This window comes from Meles meles, chromosome 12, assembly GCF_922984935.1.
Source record: "Meles meles chromosome 12, mMelMel3.1 paternal haplotype, whole genome shotgun sequence".
Classification (NCBI taxonomy): Eukaryota; Metazoa; Chordata; class Mammalia; order Carnivora; family Mustelidae; genus Meles; species Meles meles.
The window spans coordinates 31223193-31247689 of NC_060077.1; the positions used below are offsets into that span (position 1 = coordinate 31223193).

Here is a 24497-nt window from a genome sequence, read left to right on the forward strand (position 1 = left end):
CCCAAGGAAGGTTATGGGGTACTCTGGTTTTACCCCCAAATGTATAAAGACTCAGAAAAGCAGGGCAAGGGGGAAGCAGGGTACTGGCCCACAGGCAGTGCTGGGTGTAGGCAGGATGGCGTGTGCAAGCCATCTCAGGTCTGGGGCCGCCCTGCCGCTCACCTGCTGGAAGGCCAGGGTGGACTCGTCCCCGTACTGGCGCGTGAAGTAGTCATACATGCCGAAGTCCGTCTGGCGGCCCAGCTGGTCCCGAGAGGTACAGTCGGGGATGCACTCAATCACTCCGCACTGGGAAGGAAGGGCCAGGTGCCGAGGCCTGCAGGCAGGACTCTTCTCGGCCTGAGGCATCAGGGGCTCCCCCTGGGCTCCTGCACAGGGAACTTACCCCGGGAGCAGTAGCCACCACCCGGTAGGGGAAGACAAAGAGGTCCAGGCCAACCAGCTGGAAGATGTTCTTGAAAAGGTCAATAATCTGCAGAGCCAGCATGTCCTGGAGACCAGGGAGGCATGGGGTGGTCAGCGGGCTGCTTGCCATGCTCTAGTCCACCTGACCACAGCAGTGAGGAGGGCGGGCAGGAAGAAGGCCATGGCCAGGCAGGAGCCTGGAATGTCTAGCCTCACTGGCCCCCATGCTAGGCTGGGCTCTCAGGACCATCAAGCACTGGGCTGAACTGAGGCCGCGCTGTCTAGTGGGGGATACGATTGGGGTGCCTTTGTCCCAGAGCAGTTCCCTCTGGGTGGCAGGGGACGGACAGTGGATGGGACCTACTGGAGAGGCCCCTGGGTTAGACAGAAAGCCCCGCTTTCCTCCGTGGCCCCTCCGCCCAATGTGGGAAGCCAAGCTCTGGTTCTGTGCACAAGGTGCGGCGGCCCCGCAGCGTGCCCAGAGCCTTGGGGAGCGCAGGCCCGGCCGTTCACTACCTGCCGGCAGTCGTCTCCCACTTTGAAGATGGCCGCCTGCCACGAGATCTTTTGGCCATCAGCCTCCTGCGTGCCACACTCGTCCTCAGAGTCTGAGCGGCACCGCAGACCTGCACGGGGCAGAGAGGTAGCCGTTTAGCCTGGAGGTAGGGAGATGCCCTCTGTGGGGGCTGGAGCAAGCCCTGCTCATAGGCCCAGGACCCTAGGAACCTTGGGGATTGTCTCTGCAAAGCCTAAGGAGGCCAAAGAGGCCCAGCAGGCACCTGGGGTCAGGGAGAGCCACAGGGTCAGGGGTCTCTTCCAAAGAATGTTCAGGCTTAAATGAAACTGAAGGTGGAGCCCCCTTTTCACAGGAAGAGGGGACCCAGGTGTGTCCAGGACCAGTGGTGGACACTGGGAACTGGGGGGCAGGAGTGCATGTGTCTGTACCCTAGGGTACGGGGGAGGACTTGGGGGCCAGAGTGCAGGGAAGGCCATGGAAGTTCTGTCCCATACTGGCAGGGGGGCACAAAGTTCTTTGCCTGGGTTGACTAGTATCCCCTAAAATTCCTGCCCACTCAAAACCACAGAATTGACCTTATTTGGAAATAGGATCTTTGCCCATATAGTCAAGTTCATAAGAATTAGGGTGGGCCTTATCAGAGCAGGACATGGGCACACAGGAAGAAAGCCTCGTGAGGGCAGAGGTGGGAGTGACAAGGCTGCGAGGATCGCCACGGCATGCCGCAAGCACCCAGTTGGGAGGAAGACATGGAAGAGATTCTCCCCTGGAACCCTTCAGAAAGAGCACGGCCTTGCTGACACCATGATGTCGCACTTCAGGCCTCCAGGTAATATATCTGTGGCGCTGAAGCCATCCGGGCTTGTGTCACTTGCATGGCACCCCCTGAAGCCCTGGGCCACTCAGCCTCAGGAAGGTGCCTCCTGGACTCAATGGCTGATCTGGGGCTGGACTCCAGGGGTCTCTGTCACTCTACACCAGCTCCATGCCAGCCACCCCTAAACCAGGGCTCAGACTGAGAGCGGAGGGATGTCACCTTTCACGGGGAGCTGGTCATAAACAAAACACGCCCAAGGAAACTGCCATCATCCAGGGTAAACACTTAGATCCCAAAGTGTGTCAAAGATTCTTCACTGACCTTCTTTTTCAAGTTCGCTAACTCCACATCGTTTCACTTTAAATTTAGCCAGATACGGGGCTTTTGCAGCACTGAAAAACAACAGAAGGAACATGGGACGGGTGCCGGAGCAAAGAGAGCCTGGTGTAAGGATGCTGCCGGACGGCAGGCGGCCTCTCACCTCTGCATGGGCGTCCCAGACTTGTAGTCAATGTCCAGCACGATGGCCTCAGGGTTGCTGGGCAGGTAGCAGCCTGAGGGACAGAGCAGAAGTCACAGGGAGCCCAAGTGTGACCTCTTCCTCCCCCTACCCTCAACAGGGCTTCTAATCCTCTTCTGGGACAAGGAAGATAAAGAGTGTCAGGTGAGAAGTGGCTCTGTGGAGAGGGACACTGGGCGCCCCAGGCCCCAGGCTGACGTGGGCTGGCCACCTCCCTGGTCCCCATGCCCGCCCTCAGAAAGAAGCCGGCTCATCAGCCAACCGTGCGGCCTGCTCACCGGGCTGCACTTTCACTTCAGACAGAGCCGACAGGCATGCCTTCTTCCTCTCGTCGCCTTTAGGGTAGGGCCTGAGAAACAGGACAGAAATGCTTTGCTTTCTTGCTACAGGAACTGGCCTCTGGGGTTTCAGGGGCAATGAAGGGCTCCCCCTGTCTACCTCTCTGTTCCTTTCCTCCTAGTTCTAGCTATTACTGAGGGCCCTGTTAGGCCCAGTTCTTCTAGGAGGCCACCCTTGCCCCACACTCATCAGGAGCCGGGTGGCCCCAGGGGATTAAGGTGGAGTTTTCTGGTGTCTTTCCCCCTCGCTTGTGTGGGGTGTGTGATGTAGTTTCAGAGACGCTCAGGGGACAGAGCTGGCTCTGGGGCCTACATTCAAGTGCTAGTTCTGTTGTTTCCTTGCGTCATGGCCTTGGGCAGGCCCCTCGGACCTCCTGCAACCCTGGGATGAGGATGACAGTGCGGAGTGCAATCAGGCACCTGAAGGGATGCCCAGGAATACCCCTCCCACCTCTTGAGGCCTCTGTCTGCTAGAAGCTGCTGCATCACCACTGTACTTAGTACTGGGCCCAGGAAAGGCCTGTGGGACATACAGTGAAACCACGTAGTAACCAAGGTGAGAGAAGCCTGAGCACTAGGGACAGCCTAGGGAAATGAGGCACCTGGGAGGAGAGGCGGCCAGTGCTCCCCTGCTGGGGCCTCCCCTAGGCCCTTGGTCAGTTGATGACTCCAGGGCCCCATCCCACACAAACAGGCAGGGCCCCCAATGCCCAAGGAATGTGTCAGCCCTCACACATAGATGGCCCAGGAGGTAAATCAGTAAAATGACACTGGGAGCTGCAAAGGAGTCTGGTTTTCCTAATATCCCAGGATGCTTCGGAACTTGGAGAGAGCAGAGTGGCTTCAAACTATGGAACATTATCCAAAATGAAACGGACATAGGTTTTCTGAAATTCACATGGCTGTGCATTTTGCTCTGTTTTCAAGAGACCTAACTTGCCAGGGCAGAGATTTCCCAACCCTGGCTGTTCACTAGAATCAGTGGGGCCCTCCAGGCAATCCCCGTGATCCAGGACTGAGAGGTGCCACTTACTTGATGATGGCTGACACATTGGTAATCTTGTTAAAGAAATCAAATTCCCGCTGGTAGAAGTCCTTGGCTGGGCCCGACAAGGAGCCAGTGATCTCCTCCACTAACTGCTCCAAGAGGTCACCGATATCAGCTGACAGAGAAACCAAGAGGGACAGCCTGCAGCTGGGCCACCGAAGGCCCTCAGGGAAACCCCACACATTTGCCAGATGTGCAGTCCAGGTGTTCAGGTGTTCCCCAGCACCCAGGCCAGCTCAACTGCCCCGAGAGTGTGGTCCGCAGCTGCCTGGAGGTCCCTGGGACCCTTCAACACCCCCCGATCAAAACTACACCAACAGGTTGTTTGCCTTCCTTGCTGTGTAGACGCCTGCAAGGCCAGGCACAAGCAGGTGGCGGAGATGCTAGTGGTCACTGGATCCTCATGGCTCTGCTCCCGTGGTGTGAACAAAAGCCAGTGTCACTAAGAATGTCCCTGGTGAGGCGATAAGCAAGGACTAACTTGATGACACTCTACCCCGAAGCCATCTCTGGGATACCCGCTGTGACGCCATGGGAAGTATATACATGCTGTGCTCTCGCAGGAAAGCACCTTGCATCGGACTTTCCAACTCAAATAACTTCTTGTTTCAGGGAACACCATTTTTACTTAAGAGATTGAGTGGTGGACAAAAATATACTTATTTGGACTTAGGTATATGGCAGATATTTCCTTGAAAAAGGAACAAGGTGAATCTGCCATTTGAGGAAAACTGCTAAGTTTCAGGAAACCTGCATCTGTGTGAGCTTGACAGTTTCCCAGCACTTGAAAATGTTCGTTTTGTAAGACCAGTGGGGCATTCACAGATGTGATCTTTAATGCTGCGACGTCCTGCGGGTGGTGGGGGTGGGTAAGAGCGCTGGGAAGACCAATGGACTTTAAAGAAAGGGCTGTCTCCAGACACCATCACAGTGAGAAACTCGCTCACGTAAGTTCAAATCCACATCACAGTTAATCGTTAAGAACCTATCACTTGTGGTTTGGTGCAGTCTCAACCGAGACTATCTGTAGTGACCAGAAAGACGACAAAAACCCTCCTTCCTCTTCCAGCTCCGTGTCTGTGTGAAACTGAATTCCCCGCATTGACTTCAACTAAAACAGCATATTCCAACAGGTTAAATGCAGAAGCGGAGTGGGAATCTTGCTGTCTTTTACTACGTTAAAGATGTTATGACATTATAGACATTAAAGAGATCTGCAAATCTGTAAAGCAACACCACTCTTCCTGCTGCTTTTTGAATTATGTTTCACAAAAATATGTTATTTATGTTAACATGTAGTGAGCTTATATATATATATATATATATATATTTTTTTTTTAAAGATTTTATTTATTTGACAGAGAGATCACAAGTAGGCAGAGAGGCAGGTAGGGGGCAAGGCGGGGAGGGGAGAGCAGGCTCCCTGCTGAGCAGAGAGCCCCATGTGGGACTCGATCCCAGGACCCTGAGATCATGACCTGAGCCGAAGGCAGCGGCTTAACCCACTGAGCCACCCAGGTGCCCCAGCTTATATTTTTTAAATGACTTGGTTTTACTGTCCGACACTGGTTAACATTGCGACTGAAGCCTATGTAAACCAAAGCTCTCTGGGGGCCTCACTAGTTTTTAAGGATATGAAGACAAGCTCTCAAACAAGCTCTGTTTGAGAACCATTGCTCTGAGTGGCCGCCTCGTCCCCACATGGAACTGCTAGGTCAAGTGCAGGGTGAGAAGAAATTCTCACAGGTGCTTGGGGAATGGCAGGATGGTGCCAGGGTAGGCAGGGAGTCTGCAGGTGAGGTTAGCAAAGGCTTGAAGAAGGAGGGGTCCTGCTGCTTCTAGATGTTAAAGATGAGATGTTTCCACTAAAAGATGGGAAGCAGAGTGATGGGCTGGGGCAGCACAGGCCCTGGAGGGCTCTGGAGGGTTAAAGATTCGAGGGGAGGCCTGAGGGAAGGTACAAGTAAATACTCACGGTCTTTCTGGTGCCCTTCTTCATCCAGATAGATGTTAGTTTTCATGTTCCAGATAAACTGGTGTGCCAGAAGCTGGGATTTGGATGCCGCCCACAGAATATACTCTCGCACGTAGCCCATCTATAGGAGAGCAAGGTCACCATCAGTGCAGGCTGGACACCTCTCCGCCGAGAGAGACTAACCCAGTGCGGGAGTGGACTCCCAGCACTTGCTGACCTAGCAAGAAGTGAGTCCCAGTGGTTTCCGGCTGTGTGAGCAAGCTTGCCGGGGGATGTGTGAGCCCAGTGCAGGGGCTAGGCCAAGTTCTAGCTTGCTAGCTGGCTGGTGGGGCTGGTGGGGCATGTGGGGCCCCAGGCGGTGAGGTCTGCAAAACAGGAAGGAGCTGGCTTTTGTTTCTTCTGTGCTTCCCCCTGGACTCTAAGAACCGTAACTCCCCAACCAGCATCTGCTGTTGTCAAGCACGAGGAATGAGTAGGCTGGGTACTAAAACTCAGCTATAAACTGGTTGTCTGGAACAATGTTCCACAGTGATGGAGAGGTTCCAGAAAATTCTAACACACAGACACTTCTTCATGAGTTGACACATCATGGCCACTATCCTAAGGACTCTCCTCTTTCTCCTTCTTAGTCATGTTCTCCTACTCCTAACTCCAGCTTTAACTGCGCTGTCCTAAAGTTAAAAAGAAGGACTGGCTTTCCTGGAAGACTTCTGAAAGACTTGCCTCTCCCCCGACCAGTAGTTTGTGGCCCCTGCATCTGGTAAAGTATTCTCTGGACAGATGTCCTCAACTTGGCTAGCTGGGCTTAGTAAGCAGGTCGATTTCAAATAACTCCTCGCTATGGGTTTCCCAATGTGACTCTAGCACGGGTAGAGGGTGGTTGCTGGGATGGAGCACAGGCAGTGTGGGTTCAGGACTGTGGTCAGCTCCGTGTTGGAGATGTTTCTGTGCCAGGCCCCAGGCTAGGCAACTTACATACAGATGTGCTATACATGACAGGCTGAATTGTGCCCCCAACCCCCAATTCATGGGTTGAAGTCATATACATATGCCTCAGTGTGATGGTGTCTGGAGACAGACCTTTTAAAAAGCTGATTAAATTCAAATGAGATCTTTGGGGTGGCGCCTAGTCCAATGTGGGGTCCTTATAATAAGAGGAGATTAGGACACTGACACACAGAGGGAAGACCACATGAGGACACAGGGACATGGCAGCCATCTGCAAGCCCAGGAGAGGAGCCTCAAGAGAAACCAACCCTATGGGCTCCTGGATCTCCAACTTCAAGCCTCCAGAATTGTGAGAAATACATTTAAGCCCCCGCTCTGTGGTTCTCTGCTATGGCAGCCTGAGCACACTAATACATACATCATCTTGTCTCACCCTCCCTGCTTCCCACCAAAGAGACAAGGGAGCTGGATTCAGGGACAGAGAGCCCACCCACCTGGCACAGCAAGAGAGGGCCTTGGGGTAAGGTGGGGTGAGATGGGCCTCCTGGCCATGAGCACCGGCCACAGCCTCGGTGGGGGTGTGTGTGAGAAGAGCTCGGGGACCGGGTCAAAGCCTGGCGGCCCTGCTCCCCAGGCCCCATCCCTGTTGCTGAGGGCCCCCTTCCCATCGCCCAGCACAGCTCGCAGAGGGAGGGACAGCACATGCTGGCACAGCCTTACCTTGTCATACCTGAGGGCCTGTACAATCTGGGGGATGTAGAACAGGATGGCATCCTGCAAAGGAGGAGGACAAGCGATCATGACCTCCACAAAGGGAAAACAATTCCTTATCTCCAAGACAGTGAAAACAAAGGCAACACAGAGGGCTGTCCCAAGGCCCCACTGCAACCTGGAATGGCCCTGCTGTCACTCAGCCCATGGGACACCTTGCTAGAGGTGTCTTGCTGGCGATCACAGAGGACTGAGAACCAGGGAAAGAACCAGAGGACAGCAAGGAAAATGGCGATGGCTTGGAACACAGGATGGATGAGAAAAAGCAAAAGGAACGAGGCTCCCGTATCTATAAGGACCGGGGTTGTGGCCCATGTGTGTTCACTGCTGGGGGCCTGTGCGGGGACAAGGGCTGAGGTTACAGTAGTCCCGTGTGTTGGGGCCTCCGCAAGTCAGCTAGAAAACCCGTCACTATGGCTGTCCCATGGGATCCCCAGCCTTTCCAGCAGTCCACGGCTGGGTGATCTGCCTGCGGAGCCACAACTGGCACCAAACTCAAGTCAACTTCCCAACATACCTGAGTCAACTAAATCTGTCTTCTGTGACTGCCTGAACAGAAACGGAATTGAAGCATGCTTAAGATGGACCAACGTTTCATCAGGCCCATACCAAGTTTCAGATAAAGCCCGTCCTTGTTTCCACCTCAACACGGCCTGTGGTCCCACCAAGGCTGACTCAGGTAGGACGCGAGCTCACCGGTGGGAAGGACCGCAGGACTTTCACCCCGTACTGCGCAGTGAGAGGGTGCGGCGGGTACATGCTGGAGAAGTAGGAGAGGCCCGTGGGTGGGTCCGCAGGCGCCCAGCACAGCACGTGGCTGAGCTCAGGTGCATCGGCGTCAATGGTGTGCCAGGTGACCAGGAACTGGGAAGGAAGCAGGGAGATGGTCTGGCACAGGCAGTCCCTGGGCCCCCTCTGGAAACACCCAGTCCCATCCCGTTACGTCAGGGGCGGCCCGGAAGTGATGATGATAAAGCATTTACAACAACGCGGGGAAATGTTCTGATACATGATGCAAAGTAGCATAATCCTAACTTGGGTGAAGTACAGTCAATATTTTTCTACTGCAATCATAATAAATGCCTCACTTGAGAAACAGAAAACACTGGCAATTAGAAAAGTTATTAACCTGCTGAGGTTGCCAGGTTTGTCACATTTCTAGTTTCCAGGCATTTGGGAGGCATTTTTGTTGTTGTTGTTGTTTGGTTTGGTTTTAAGATTTTATTCACTTGACAGAGAGACACAGCAAGAGAGGGAACACAAGCAGGGGGAGTGGCAGGTAGAGGCAGAGGGAGAAGCAGACTCCCCACTGAGCAGAGAGCCCCATGTGGGGCTTGGACCCAGGACCCTGGGATCATGACCTGAGCCAAAGGCAGCTGCTTAACAACTGAGCCACCCCGGCGCCCCAAGAGGCATTTGTTTTTGTGCAGTTTGAGCCCTCATGCGTCACTACCTTGATAGCTTCGGGGACGTCACTAACAGCTCCTGGGTCCAACCTAACGAGACGGGTCACTTCGTTGCCGATGGCTTCTGTGTTCTTAAACCTATGGCACACGCAGGGTATGGGTGGAGGGGCCTCTCCCACCTCCCCAGAAGAGAGGGAGGTAGAGGGAGACCTGAACTAGAGGGATACAGATTAGTGCCAAGTGACACCGAAATACGACGCTACTGACATATCAGTAACTCTGACCATGAGTGTTTATGATGAACAGCACTATGACTGGCTACAACGTGAATGATGAATGATCTCCAACAGGAATTATCCTACACTCTCCAAAGGACGTCCTTGTTTCTGAAGTCCTTGCCTTCAGAACAACCCCTTGCCTTGGTGCCGAAGCAGGCCATCTACGGCATGGCAGCCCATGGGCTGGAAGGTAGGTCAGCAGATGGGAGGATGGGTACATTTTCAGGGGGCGCCGCCTTAGGCTAACACAAGGTAGACTTTCCATGAACACTATAAGGCTGCGGTCCTGATGCAGAGGACCAAATTAGAACCAGATGGAGGAAGCGGTAAGTAGGCAAGTGCAGGCTTGTGGGGAAGAAATGTCCACCCCTGCATGTGGGGCGGGTGCACTTCTGGTGGATGTAACAGGGTCCTGGAGACCCCTCTTGGCTACCACTGGTCTAAGAGCTCTGACTGTGGAGAGCTATGAGGGGAGAGTTCACAGGACACTTGGCTGCTGGCCACCTAATGTGAGTAGCCTGTCGCTGAAAGGCCAGTGGGAACAAACCAAAGGCTCCCCAGGCTGGCTGTCCTGGAGCAATAGCCTCCATGTGCTCCTATCCTCCTCAGATACGAGACTGGGGCCACGAATGTGCTCTGACGCCTCGTGCCTGGGCTCCGGGGTACTGGGACGCTCCAGGCAGGCATCTGTGCTATATAACCACTGCACAGAAACACTGGGTCAACATCTAGGGCAGAGGAACAGGCCTCTAATATCACTTCCCTGACCGTCCTTGGCAGTGACCACATCGTATTCCTTCCCACTCAGGTGTCCTTGCACCAGGCTTCTGGCAAGGCACTCATGAGGCAGGTGAGACCGGGGCCTACCTGGCTGGCAGCTGCACGGCGAGGTAAGGAGAGATGCTCCAGGCGAGGTTGACGTTGTCCTTCCACTGCTTCTCACTCAGGCTGATGTATTTGGACCTCCAGTTGGCCACACTGTTCTCTCCGGCCTGGTCCAGCTCCAATTCCGGGGCCGACAGTGGATTGTACCACGTGATGAGACGCTCAATCTCGGTGGCCTGGTGAAATGAAACATCAGTGTGCCTTCTGTGTGCACCCATATGCCACTCTGCTCCCATTCCCAGTGCTGTGGCCATAGCACAGGGGTCACCTTACCAGCAGGGACAGTAGTAGCGTCCTTCGCTTCATGTAGTACTTGTGCAGCTGGGAGCCCCGGTTGGTTTTCTTAGACATGCCTGGGTGGGGAGAGAGAAGGCCCAAGTGCATGTCTGTGAGTCCATTGGCCCATCCTTCACTTCTAGAACCCCAGAGGAAGCTGTCTTTCAGTGCTCTGCTCACGGTCTGAACTGCCAGGATGTGCCTTGGACCAGCAAACCTTCAACTGACCTGACTTTTTGGAGATGGTCGACATGCCGCTGGACAGGGGGTAGGTATTGATCCAGCCTTGAGTGGCCTGCTGCCGAGAGCCAACTGCTATGTCCAGATTGCTCCGGGTGTCTTGGTTATCTGTAGGCAAACACATTGTTGCTTCCAGAATGAGGCGTCTGGATTTTCACCAGCGATAAGGTGTTCAGTGCAAGAGCAGGGAGGGAGAGACATGGTGTTGATGGATCTGCAGAATAAACCAACCTCTGGGAAGTGTGTGTGTATGTATGCATGTGTTTTTTTTAATGTAAGCTTTACATTCAAGGTGAGGCTTGAACTCACCACCCTGAGATCAAGAGGCACAGGCACACTCTACTGCTTGAGCCAGCCAGGTACCCTGGGGAAGTTTTTTGAACCATTCTACATAGAAAGCTTACTAAAGTGTATTCTATTCTTCCTAGCCTTTTTCTTTTAAAATTTATTTATTTGACAGAGAGAGAGAGATCACAATTAGGCAGAGAGGCAGGCAGAGAGAGGGGCAACCAGGCTCCCTGCTGAGCAGAGAGCCCGATGCGGGGCTCGATCCCAGGACCCTAGGATCATGACCTGAGCTGAAGGCAGAGGCTTTAACCCACTGAGCCACTCAGGTGCTTTTTTTTTTTTTTTTTTTAAAGATTTTATTTATTTATTTGAGAAAGAGTGTGTGTGGATGCCGGTGTGGGAGAGGGGCAGAGAAGGAGGAAGAATTTAAGCAGAATCCCCGTTCAGCATGGAGCCTGGCACGGGGCTTGATCCCACAACCCTGAGATCATGACCTGAGCTGAAATCAAGAGTCTGACGCTCAAACAACTGAGCCACCCAGGCACCACCCCTCCTAGCTTTTAAAGTAGAAAAAAGTAAATGTGGGTGGCAATCCTGATCAATTACAAACAGCTCTCTCATGGCCAGCGTCATGCCACCCATCAACACCGCAGTGAGTCAGGCCCTACAGGCAGGCAAAGAGCGCTGCCGGTCCTGCTCTCCGTGGAGCCAGGGCGCCACCTCAGAAAATCTCTTTTTAATTTGCCTGTCCTTTTCCTGTAGTCAGGTTGTTGGCTGGGGGTCTGCCTGCAGAAACTGTGCTCCTCTGAGAAACAGAATGTTTCTTTGTGGTTTGCTGCTTGCTTACACTGTAGCACCTTTTCCTAAACCCTGTCGGCCCTGACTCCTATTCATCCTTGGAGACCCCGCTCACATGTCACCTCTTCCAGAAAACTCTCCCTGGCTCCCCAACTCCAGGGAGGGGGGCAAGGGCCTGTCCTTGAAGGGTGCTCCCACAATCTCATGTTGACATCACCAACCAGATGACAACAGACAGTGCCCTACTCATCTTGGCACCTGGACCTTACCCCAAGATGGGCTGTCAGATAGGCAGTGGGGGCTGGTGAACTGGCTGATGCTGGGGGACGTTATGTCACGTGGCCTCTGCTCAGGGCTTCCTGTGCTCATTCATATTTGTCAGCTGAGGCTGGAGGACCCGTGGTGGACAGGCAGGCTTTGGGTCTTGTGACTGTGCAGCAGGGCCATGGCCAGGACTTGGCGGGACCCTCACTGTTCTGACTGGGCTCCTGCAGGGCTTCCCACCTCACACCACTGTCCCGGCCACCTCCATGCCTTGGCCCCACCACCCAGGAGCAGCTGCCCAGCTGAAGACAAGGCTTACCTGGGGGAACAAGCTGGCTGGCAGTCAGGTACTTCTTGTCTGAGAACATGGCTGTCCAAAATTTAATCATTATGCTTATGTCTTCACGTAGCCTCTTTTCTCCTTGAGTAGGGAACTTTGGGGGGCAACTTCAAACAACCACAAGAAGACAAGAGTTAAGTGCCTAGACTCTGGGACTAGAAGCCATACATATTATAAAAGCATGTGAGAGGTGACATGGAGTGGTCTCTGAATGACAAAAGGTGAGCCCAGAGCTAGTCATCAGCAACAGTGGTCTCATTCATTCTCATGGAAAAAAGAGTGATGATTTTCTGAGTCCTCTCATGGCCACCTCTGCCACTAACCCCAGCGCTGTCGACAGCCCTCGGCTGAATGGTGTCCTTGTGGAGCATTGTGCAGCTGCAGCTGTCTCTAGACAACACAACCTACGCACTCGCAAAGCAATTCTTTGTGCAATTACCATTCATAGGAACTGGAAAGTTAAATGCATGCGGTTAATCTCTTCAGTCAACTGACTGGGGAAAACGTGTGTACACTGTGTAGGGAGGCTAGCTTTAACTGAGTACACATGTGGAAACACAGCACAGAGCTGAGCATTTTCCAACCCAGGGCCGCCAGAGCTACTGAACAAGGAGGGCAGCGCACGACTCAGGCCACGCTGTTTTGCGCCGTGACTTCTGAGGATGTGGGACACCTGCGAGCAGCACAGCTGGAGGAGTACCTGAAGTAGTCAAAGGCGGTTGAGTAGATCTTCTCACGAAGCACGTTGCGAATGGTTGCGTTTGGGACCACGTCAGCATGCAAGAGGGCCAGCCCAAGAGTCAGCAGTCTGCGAGAGAACACCGGGGCCCCGTCAGAGCATGCCGCCCAGGGATGCCTGAGTCGTCTCTGGCTCCTGTACCAACCATGTGGCCCTGGGGCTCGGGGCACATCTCTGGATGACAGAGCTCTTGGAGGCCAGGACTGTGGCCCATGCCAGGTGACTGCCATTCCTCAGTTTTACTGGACCAGAAATGTCTTAGGAAAGGGTGGGGTTTTTTTTGTTTTTGTTTTTAAAGATTTTATTTATTTATTTGACAGAGATCACAAGTAGGCAGAGAGGCAGGCAGAGAGAGAGGAGGAAGCAGGCTCCTTGCTGAGCAGAGAGCCCGATGTGGGGCTCGATCCCAGGACCCCAGGATCATGACCTGAGCCGAAGGCAGAGGCTTTAACCCACTGAGCCACCCAGGTGCCCCTTGGTTGTTGTTTTTTAAACCTTCATTCTAACTGGGGGTAAACAGATAATTTGTGTTCATCTGCCTTGGCCAGAGTGTGTGTATTGCACACCACCTGCAAACTACCTTCTGAGTGCAGTCACCTCGAGGGCTACAAAGGTGGGACATTTAATTCACGCTTAAAGAAAAAGACATTTACCAAGCATCTGGTTTCTGCCAGACCAGGGCTACTCGATGGGCATCTACAGATGGTGTTGGTCTGTGACGAGTACTACAGAAACTGAGACGGGATCCTGCTCATTTCTACAGCAATTTCACATTGCTGTCAGGGTCCAAAGCCTTTTCTAGTAATTTATTCTCATGCCTTTTATAAAGGTACAGGTCTGTGATGGACTACAAATGAAGGGAAAAGAGTACTAGCCCTTCCCCACAGTGGTCTGAGAAGCACTGTCCCAGGGGTGCCCGGGGGCTGCAGGAACATGGGTCTGGAGCTCAGGGGAGGAGCAGAAAGAGCTGGTGATGGCAGTGGGCAGCAGGAAGGGAGAAAGGCAGGAGGAGCAGCATACCCTAAAAGGGGGCCCCTCACTCTCCTTACAACTGACCACCCAGGTACTCTGAGGCCTTTCCCGTACCAGATTCCCCCACCCTGCTGTGTCCATAGCACCGGGCCTGAGCCTCCCTACTAGATCACATATCCCCCTAAAGGGAGTATCCCCTGGTGTGGTTGGTATTTTGCATGGGACTTGGCAAAAGTCGACGTGGTGTAGGCAGCGTGATCGGAAGTTTTCTGTGAACATCTCTGAGGGGTAAAGAGACCGGCCCAAAGTCACTGCCAGCCCCCCAGTCTGAGCTTGTCACACCTGAGCTCCACTACACCACCTGCTGTTTTCCACTCACCACTGTGACACCAGAATCCTTTCACTACCACCTACCCCTAGCCAATTTAGAAAGGCTGCCCAACATTTGAGTGCCCCAGGTTCCTGAATGAACCATTTCCTGAACACTCCCCTGCTATGGACAGCCCATTTGCTGACTTCCTCAGCCCTGGGCATGGCTGGCCAGATCATTCTATCCAGATCCCCTCCCCAAGGGCCTTGCATATACTAGGGCTTGATCAGTTTCTGATAAAAACAAAACAAAACGAAACAAACCAGACCAAGCTCGGGAACCTCCCACACAGACTACCTCCCGCAACTCTATCTCCCCCCATCCCACCCCTGCCACCACCATGAGAGGAGAGCCCCTCACTTGAAGCGAGGCCCGATGGCCGCCACGTGCCGGTTCATGCTCCCCTTGGCTCCACCGATGTTCAGGGACATGGAGCGCTGCAGCAGGCTGGAGAAGATCTCCACTTGGTCTGAGCTGCAGTACTTGGCGATCTCGAACCGCTGCACCAGGAACTGAGTGGGAAGGAGAACTGCTGCTCTGCTGGGGCCTGGCCTGGCCTGCCCGCCCGTGGAGCCAGCACAGAGCCAGCACAGCCAGCTAAGGTGGAGCTCTGGGCCAGCAGGAGGGCGGGTGGCGGTCTTAGGGGAAGCATGACATTCCAGCAAGGGGCTGGGGATGAGTCTGGAAGAGCCATCCCCCTGTCCTCAGGTAAGGCAGTCTTAAACCTGGAGCTCCACGTTTACTGGCCCACTGACCTCACAGCTATAGTGGGCAAAAGATGGAGAAGCACTTACGTCAATCCAAATGTAGTGAGGGGTCACTTCGGGGGCACAGGGTTTGGGCTGACTGGCTTCTGATGCTGCTAGGGGGTCCGCTTCCTTTATCTCCGCAGAAAACAGGCCGAACTTCTGCTCCACTGTCATCTGCCAGGCCCCTGCCATCTCCCGCATAAACTGCAAGTATGCAATGAAGGTTAGTGTCTGCGAAGCTGAGGACTATATAAAGGAACATAAAAGGAATACATGCTCAGGGCACCTGGGTGACTCAGTTGGTTAAGCTCAGTTAAGACTCTTGATTTCAGGGGGCACCTGGGTGGCTCACTCATTAAGTGTCTGCCTTCGGCTCAGGTCATGATCCCCAGATCCTGGGATCGAGCCCCGCATCGGGCTCCCTGCTCTGCGGAAGGCCTGTTTCTCCCTCTCCCACTCCCCCTGCTTGTGTTTCCTCTCTCTCTGTGTATCTCTCTGTCAAAAAAAAAAAAAAAAAAAAAAAAAAAAAAAAAAGACTCTTGATTTCAGGGGTGCCTGAGTGGCTCAGAAGCCTCTGCCTTCAGCTCAGGTCATGATGTCAGGGTCCTGGGATTGAGCCACACACTGGGCTCTCTGCTCAGCAGGGAGCCTGCTTCCCACCCCCTCTCTGCCTACTTGTGATCTCTCTCTCTCTGTCAAATAAATTAAAAAAAAAAAAAAAAAAAAAGACTCTTGATTTCAGGGACCCTGGGTGGCTCAGTGGGTTAAGCCTCAGCCTTCAGCTCAGGTCATGATCTCAGGGTCCTGGGATTGAGCCACACACTGGGCTCTCTGCTCAGCAGGGAGCTTGCTTCCCTCTCTCTCTGCCTACTTGTGAACACACTCTCTCTGTCAAATAAATAAATAAATAAATCTTAAAAGAAAAAAAAAAAAGACTCTTGATTTTGGCTCAGGTCATATCTCAGGGCTGAGACTGAGTCCTGCGTCAAGCTCTGTGCTGGGGGTGGAGTCTGCTTAAGATTCCTTCTCTCGGGGACGTCTGGGTGGCTCAGTTGGTTAAGCCGCTGCCTTCCACTCAGGTTATGGTCCTGGGGTCCTGGGATCGAGTCCTGCATCAGGCTCCTTGCTCAGCAGGGAGCCTGCTTCCTCCTCTCTCTCTGCCTGCCTCTCTGCCTGCTTGTGTGTACTCTCTCTCTGACAAATAAATAAAATCTTAAAAAAAAAAAAAAGAAAAAAAAGATTCCCTCTCTCCTCTCTTCTGCCCCTTCCCACTCCTTAAAAATAAAAAAAAAAAAAAAAATACACGCTTAACAAACTTAGAAAACCAAAAAAGCATGAACAAAAAAATAAAGATCACTTATGATCTAACTTCCCAGACGTTTTCTACCAAAAAGCCCATTCTTGAACTATCACTAGGCCAGGTGCTGGCTTCCTGCTTTGTGGAGTGGTCCCAGCACGCCTGAGACGGGCCTAGTACTGGGTGGGCCCTCAACGGGCTCTGCCAAGCAGCCTGGCTGAACCTTCCTGATAACCCTGAAGCACCCGTGGTTGAAGAAGTGAGGTTGCCTGCTCACGGCCTCTAATCTGGCAAACGTGGGCTAGATTTTGGCTCTGGAGCCCAGGTCCTTTTCTCCACTCAACACAGACCCTCCGGGCTCTGGGAATGGAGCAGTGAATGACGCAAACAGCCACCCAGTCGATGAGGGGGGCCACAGATGGCAAGGGAAGTGAGATCTAGATATCAGACACTGATCAAAGCTAAGGGGAAACAGAGTCATTAAGGGGCTTGGAAGAATGAATGGACGTATGTGCATGACATTCTAGACATGGTGGGCAGAGGATAGCAGAGATAAGCCCTGGAGGAGATGTAGGAGTGAAGCATGCAGCTTCTTGGCTGCCTAAAAAGAGCACTGCCAAGTGAGGGTACAGCCTAAAGCAGGAACATGCCTGGAGGGCAGGGGCAGCAGGGACCCCAGCGTGCATGAAGCAGGGTAGGCAAGGGACAGAGCGGGGAAAGCTGGGGTGGCAGAGGGCACAGAAACAAGTGTGCCTTCTACTTTGAGTGACCATGGGCAGCACTGACAGGTCTGGGGCACAGAAAGGACCTAATGTGACCCATATTTTACTGATGTACTCTGTGTATGTGTGAAGAAGGCAGAGAGGGCCCATGTGGAAGCAGCGTCTGCCTCCCTAGTCCAGGGTAGATGAAGGAGACTGGGGCCAGGGGGCAGCAGTCGGGATGCTGGGAAGTGACCAGCTTCTGGATATACTTAAAAGGTAGAAAGGTAAGTCTGACAGGATTTGCTGAGGATCATTTGTGAGAAGTGCAAAAAGGAGAGCCAGGATTTTGTCTGAGCAGAGGGAAGGACTATGTTGGCATCCATAGAGATTTGGAGGCAGATGGGTGGAGGTCAGTGTGGCACTAGTTCCTTTGATTTGGGTCATCAATTTGAGCACCACACCAAGAGATCACAGGTCTTTCCCGTCTTAGTGGGATATAGGCCCCAGAATCTCATTAAGCAGGTTTTGGGTGGGATGAACCCAACAAACTCATAGCTCTATCTCTCTAGGGATGGAGAAGCATCAGGATGCCATCAGCAATTGTCTCTAAAGTTGGAGTTATGAAGGATTTTTGTTTTTTTCATTCTACTCCTATCTTCCAACTTCTCTGTAATGAACATACATGTATTTTTATGACAGAAAAAAATTAAAAACCAAAAGCCAACAATATAAAAGACACAAAAACAAAAGTTAAAACTCTCCCCAAGATGTTGCTGGGCCTGGACAATAGGTCCTTACACAGGCAGGGTCAGGGAGTGTGAGGACCCAGATGACCTTCAGTCCCAAGTGAACGGCAAGAACGGTCTGGACAATATTAAAAAAACAGGCTTATCTGTTGGACTGCCGAGTGTTAGATGTTAGCCACAAAGAACTGATTTAAAGAGACTTTACATAAGAAGCAGCAAGCTCTAGCAGCTCATGGGCCAGTGCTGGGTCTGGACACAAGTGGGTGGCCAAGCCCTGCCAAAGGCCGAGAGACCTGAAGCCAGCAGAGCTACTGCTGATGGCAGGAGCAGGGGAAATAGATCAGAGTCTGAAAGACCCCAGATGAAACAGCAATTTGTTTGGCATAAAAATCCTTCCATGGCCCCTTTTCTAATTTTGATGGGGGAGAACAAAAGGGAAGTGAAGGTGAGGTGAAAAGTAGGAAGAGTCCATCCTTCTTGCCAAGACTGATCCCTCAGGGGTAGGGATCAGTGACCTTTATTTTAGTCACCCAACAAAAACAGCAGTGCTCCTCAGTCTCCACCGCTTTTCTATGCACAAAGTCTACAACACTATGAAAACATTTGAAACACTAAAGAAAAAAGAAATCAACAGAAACAGACCCACAGATGACCCTGATACTAGAACGTATCAGATAAGGATTATAAAATAAATACTGTAAATATGACCAAATAGCTCTAGGTAAAGATGGAAAAACTAGATGAAAATACAGAGAATCTCAGCAGAGGTTAAAAAAAGAAAGTGAACTAAAGAGGAGAGAATTTACTCCAGCAGAGGTGAACTATAGGCAATGCTGAGGGAATTTCTTTTGGCTGAAGAGAACTGAATCTGAGTCCACGGAAAGACTTGAGGAGTGTGAGAAATGGAAAGTATCTGGATAAATGTGTAAGGCTTTTAAAAAAGCCCTTTTCTTAACTTCTTTGAAAGGCTTTTGACTTGAATTAATTCTGTAATTAATTAATTAATTTGACAGAGAGGGAGAGAGAGAACACAAGTAGGCAGAGAGGCAGGCAGAGGGGAGGGGGAAGCAGGCTCCCCACTGATCAGAGAGCCCGATGCAGGGCTCGATCCCAGGACCCTGAGATCATGACCTGATCTGAAGGTGGAGGATCAACACACTGAGCCACCCAGGCGCCCCTTATTTTATCTTTTTTTTTTTAAATTTTTAAATTTACTTATTTATATTTTTAAAGATCTTATTTATTTGACAGATAGAGATCAGAAGTAGGCAGAGCAGCAGGCAGAGAGAGAGGGGGAAGCAGGCTCCCCGCTGAGCAGAGAACCCAATGTGGGGCTCGATCCCAGGACCCTGAGATCATGACCTGAGCCAAAGGCAGAGATTCAACACACTGAGCCACCCAGGTGCCCCTTATTTTATCTTTTTAAAGATCCTATTTATTCATTTGACAGAGAGAGACACAGAGAGAGAAGGAACATAAGCAGGCAGAGTCAGAGAGGGAGACTCAGGCTTCCTGCTGAGCAGGGAGCCCAATGTGGGACTCAATCCCAGCACCCCGGGACCATGACCCGAGCCAAAGGCAGACGCTCAACAATGGAGTCCCCCAGGTGCCCCTTTAGTTTTATTTGTAAAGATTTTATTTATTTGAGAGAGAGAGAGAGAGCATGAGTGGGAGAGGGGCAGAGAGAGAGGGACAAACAGACTTCTCTCTAAGTGAGGAGCCAGAGGTGGGGGTTGATCCCAGAACTCCAAGATCAAGACCTGAGCTGAAGTCAGATGTTTTACTGACTGAGCCACCTAGGTGCCCTGGCTTTTGATTTTTAGAACAAAAATAACACTATTATAAGGCATATAACATACACAGCAGTAAAACAGATGAACCCAAAAGGGGGGGGGTACATGGGTGTATGTGACAACAATGGCAGATTGCTGTCGATGCAGAATCCTCTACCTGGCGATGACGACCACCACCACTACAACAGCAGTTAGTATTTACTCATAGATCGCTATGTTCTGGGCACTGTTCCTGGCCCGTGAGGTGCATTAAGCCATTCAGTCTCTACAACAAGCCTATGTTAAGGGTGCCTGTGCTATTATCCTCATTATACAGATGAGGAGCATTGCCCAGAAGTCAGAGCCCCTAGAGGCTGCAGCAGGACTCTCACAGGGCCTTCTGCATGCTCCCTGATATGAGCAGAGCTGGCCGGGCTGAGAACCCAGTGCCTAACTTAGTTCCACGGAGAAAGGGTCCAGGAACCACTGGTAAACCCAGGGTCCCAGCTGACTCCCTCTTCTGAGAGGCAGCTGTCAGTGCTTCTCCCTGACCAGGTGATCTCCCATGGAAGCCAACTGGACCAAAACATTTCCCCAAACTCTGAATGGTGTGTCCAATACAAACCCTCTGCAGTTAAAACATCCCAGGCAAACGTGAGGTATGATGATTATTGCCACCACCATCACCTGCCTGGAACATTCTAATTTCATCTTTGGAAATATTCCATTTTCCTCAGGGAATAAGAAAAAGAAAATATCCCCTTTGACCACTTAATTCAAGTCATCTTAAGACATAGAAGAAAAAAATGCCAAATTCCCTGTTATGAAAATTAACGAGATCTTTGAAAAACACAACAGTTCCTGGATATTCATCCAATCAGTTGAAAGGGCATATATGACCTTGAGTCGGGGCTTCCTCAAGTACTAACTTCAGAAATATGGTCACCAGGAAGACTGTCCCTCCCAAAGTGAGCAGGCCAAGAGAAATACCTTTGTGGACAACTACCACCTCTCCCAAACTTGTACAAGTGTTCTACTCAGAGAAATGGCTCCCTCTACTGAGCTTCTGAGAAACAACAACTTCTAGGAGCCGCTAGGATCCTTTTAACATATATTCCCTGTCATCTCCGAGATAGCCCAGTGGTCAAGCATTAATATCACAATCTTACAGATAAGGAGACCGAGGACCCAGAGGATAAGAGGCTTGTCTGGAGTTTCCAAGCTTGTCAGCTGAGCAGCCAGGTCAAGCTCTCTCTCTCACCAGCCCTACCCTCAGGAGCTGAACACAGCCAGTATCCTACCGGTACTTCCACTCCGTTCTTGCCAGCCAGCAGCCACTCCCAGCAGGCCAGGGCGGTCTCCATGCCATGCTCATTGAACATCCGGAGGGGACCCCAACACAGATGATGAAGGAGCTGTGGGTCACAATCTGCAAGCAAACACACACTGTTCAGAAAAAGCACCGAACATGGCTGAACCCTTCGCCTGCCTCCCCAAGTCAACAAGACAGAGCACCAGGTGGGCCAATGATGGTCTTTTATTTACCTCCTCTACCCTCTGAGAGACACGAAAGAGATCTCTACTGGGGGAGCCTCAGCTCACTAAGGAAAACAAGGTAAACGCTCATTTCCAAATGGGCCCAGAGCTCCGCAGTGGCTCTGTCCATTACCTTTGCTGCTGATGAGCATCGCTGTCAGCTTGAACATGGCCTGCGTGTAGTGCTGAGGATTACTGAGGTCTAATGCTGTATTCAGCTCCTGGACCATCATTTTGTTCAGGTCAGATATCTGGCCTGTGGCATCTGAGAACCGGATCATTCCATACACCTGCAAGAAGCACACTTGTCAAGAGAGTCACATGTAATCCAGGCTCCTGGACAAGGCCTGACCAGAGCCCCACTGTCTTAAACTAGAGCTTGTGTGTGGAGAGAGTGACAGGATCATTTCAACGATACTACCACTGCTCACACTTTGAGGGAACTTCTCTTTTAGCAATGTATGTTGGCATTCCCTTCATTCTAGATGGTCCTTGAAGGCAGAGACCCAGTCTTGTCCATTTTACATTTCAGCACTGAGTCCGGGGTCTGAACCACAGTGGCGCTGCATGATGTAGACTGATTAAATACAGTTCTTTTGGAGTCAATTAATGACTCAAATGAGAAAATTTTTTAAAGTTGTACATCATATCCCCTCCTCCCCAACAAAAGCATGCTTCTCTCTTATCTACCAGACTTGACTATATAGAAAGGATCTGACTCCTTTCAAAACCAAACCTACTGCCAAAGACAGACTTTCTATCACCAGTGGAGTATTCAAAATAGGTGGAACAGGACCTCAGAGCAATTTCCAGCACTGGGAACATCAGCTCAGTGGCAGCCTAGGGTCAGCGGCAGCCTAGCAGAGTGAGGGCCCCCCTGCTGAGCCCCCCCCACACACAAGAGGAAGAGTGATTACTAGAATGAGGAACTAGAAGGGGGGAGGGGAGACCTCATTCAGACGGGGCACTGATGGACTTGCAGGGATCTCTGAAATGGTGTGGATGAACTGTATTTTATAGATTAAGAAACTGAGGCCCCAAGATGTGAAGCAACTTGCCAGGCTGGGCTGAAGTGCGGTATGGTAGGCGAGGGCCCTCACGGGGAGATGCAGTTCCCAACCCTGCTCTGCCTCTGTGACTCTGGCAAGGTACTTTATTTCCAGAGTCTCAGTTTCATTATCTGTAAAGCTGGAACAATAGTATATACACCTCACCAACTGCCCCAGATAGTGCATGGCACTCAGTGAGTATTTGCTACCACTTAAAACAAACAAACAAAAATAGAGAAACAGAGAATGCTTCAGCATGGCCAGAATGGGCGTATGTGCAATCACCGTCCTGCAGAGGGGGTGAGTAGCTGCCATAAATGGTCCAGACTGTGCAAGGGAGCCCCGGGGCCCATGCCTTCAAGTCTACCTAAAATGAGTGAGTTCCAGACCCCCGGGTGCATTTTCCACTGGGAGGGAGCTGACTGGCCTTGGAGCCCGAGGACACCCCACGGCCCGGAACACAAGGGCAGGAGAAATACCTCGCCCGCGTAGCGGTTGCGTAGATTCAGGGACGCCATGAAGTTGGAGTAATCTTTCTTCACACAGGCCGGGCGCTCTGTTAGCTGAGTTGCCTATAGACAAACACCAAGAATTACTTCAGGCCATTGCCACATGTTTTTCTCATGTTCACCATGGCTAAGCCCGAGTCCCATTAAGAAGTCAAGTCGAATTCAGGGGTTATTAAAAATCTTCACTGCTGGCAAGCTAATAAAACAAAATATTTTAGAACAGCCACCAGTCTGATACGTCCCAGGGAAGAAAGACGATAAAAAAAATCTCAGTGTGGAAAATTTTCTCTGGAAGGCAGCTTGTGATATAGCTTCAATATGCTGCCCTGATTGCTTTCATCCCCAGCGGTGAAAAGACCTTTGCAAAAGACATATCACCAGATTGTTGTGAGAATCATTGTAACCTACAACGAAAATGCTGTGAAGTTAGTGCTCCTGGGCTGTCTTCTGTGGGTGTGCACTGGTGTGTAAACGTGACTTGGAGATGGTGAAGGGTGATGTTGAGAGCATGGTGTCAGAGCGAGCAAAAGCCAGCAGGGGCTCAGAGACACCCAATAGCTGCCACCAGTCTATGGCAGGTCTAGCAGCGGAAGACAAAAGGGGCTCAGTCGTGAGTACAAAGGAGGCCCACAGAAAGGGAAAGAATTTGCAGACCACACCCCCCCCCCCCATGTCCTCTGCTTCAGCTTCAGCCCCCCAGCCCACCTCCCCTGCCTCGGGGTTGTGAGGACTGCTTTCCCTGACCCTGGCTGGTCACTGCTACCATGCTGTTGGGCTATCACGCTGCCCAGCATCACCAAAGACTACAAACATGCAGCGAGGATGACCCCTTTCACCCTTCCCTTTAGTGTCTTTTACTACAAACCAACACAAGCTAGCCACTTCTTGACATATGGATGCTACAAGGGAAAATGAATCTCTCAACGCTGAAGGGAGGAAGCAGGTGAGTGGGGAGAAAGAGGGTCAGGGGAAGAAAATATGAAATTTGGGGGAAAAATATAAGCAAGAACAAAAATACACGAAATACATGACTTTTATAAAATCATAAAACTATTAAGCTGGTTTATTTTTCAAAAGGTCACATAAAACTGCTTTGTGTTTTTTGGAGACAGAGTGGCCTATGGCACCAAGCAGGCCTGCACTGGAACCTGGCCCTGCCATCAATCAGCTATGAGACTCTAGAGAGGTCACTTGCTGTTCCTCCCCTGCAAAATGCGGACAACAGTGGCCTTCTCACCAGGCAGAATGGGGTTCAGTGATGTCTGCAGGCTCTGCAGGCAGCAAATGCACTGGCAGGCCGCAGTACAGGCTACCTCCCTCCCCTGGATAACTGCACTGACTGCTCCGGCGTGTGTGCCTGGTGCACCGTGATGGGGAGGACGGCCCTGTAGGGCTTTTCGGACAGTCTCGATGAAATCGTGCTTCTGAACCAGCCTCTTGGGAGTGTTGATTCCCTGAGTGCCATGTGATGGGAAGATGTCACTCTGGGGGCCTGCACAATTCATTGCTTTTCATGGAGCAGGGGCAGCTTGGCCAGGATCTCCATACAATCAACAGTCAGAAGACACCAGTAAATACAACCTTTCTTCTTCGGCAACAGAAAAGGGAAAACCAAACTACATCTCTTTTTCTAAAGAAAAAAAAATTAAATCTTTTAGACAAAATCGACATCTTACAAGCCAGCTAGCTAGATACCAGAAGAGGACCAGAACTGTCAAATGCATTCTGAGCAGTCCCCGATTCTGGCCTCTGTTTGTGTCCTCAAAGTGGTGGAGAGACCCATGTCAGGGAGCTGATCTCGTGCCAGTGGGCCTGGCCTGTCAGCAGAGGTATGCTACCTGTGTCTAAGATGCTGATGTCTTCAGAAACACGGAGTGACCTCTGGTGAGAGCTCCAAGGAGAGCATGGGATGTGAGTAGACACAGGCTTCCTCTGGCACT

At 51.5% G+C, this 24497-nt stretch overlaps 1 protein-coding gene across 1 annotated transcript in view; it reads right to left on the reverse strand.

Moving 5' to 3' along the window:
• Nucleotides 1-24497, reverse strand: part of PI4KA (phosphatidylinositol 4-kinase alpha) — a 119277-nt gene that overhangs the window by 4695 nt on the left and 90085 nt on the right. The window contains exons 30-50 of the mRNA XM_046025499.1: nt 22528-22620; nt 21133-21289; nt 20765-20892; nt 14990-15148; nt 14556-14707; nt 12815-12922; nt 12094-12221; nt 10413-10532; nt 10182-10261; nt 9891-10084; nt 8793-8883; nt 8036-8203; nt 7289-7342; nt 5621-5741; nt 3631-3760; nt 2538-2608; nt 2221-2293; nt 2061-2131; nt 922-1031; nt 386-490; nt 163-288 (exon numbers count right to left, since the gene is read on the reverse strand). Coding sequence (XP_045881455.1) covers nt 163-288; nt 386-490; nt 922-1031; nt 2061-2131; nt 2221-2293; nt 2538-2608; nt 3631-3760; nt 5621-5741; nt 7289-7342; nt 8036-8203; nt 8793-8883; nt 9891-10084; nt 10182-10261; nt 10413-10532; nt 12094-12221; nt 12815-12922; nt 14556-14707; nt 14990-15148; nt 20765-20892; nt 21133-21289; nt 22528-22620 — 2439 coding nt within the window. The remainder of the gene's footprint in view (nt 1-162; nt 289-385; nt 491-921; nt 1032-2060; nt 2132-2220; nt 2294-2537; nt 2609-3630; nt 3761-5620; nt 5742-7288; nt 7343-8035; nt 8204-8792; nt 8884-9890; nt 10085-10181; nt 10262-10412; nt 10533-12093; nt 12222-12814; nt 12923-14555; nt 14708-14989; nt 15149-20764; nt 20893-21132; nt 21290-22527; nt 22621-24497) is intronic.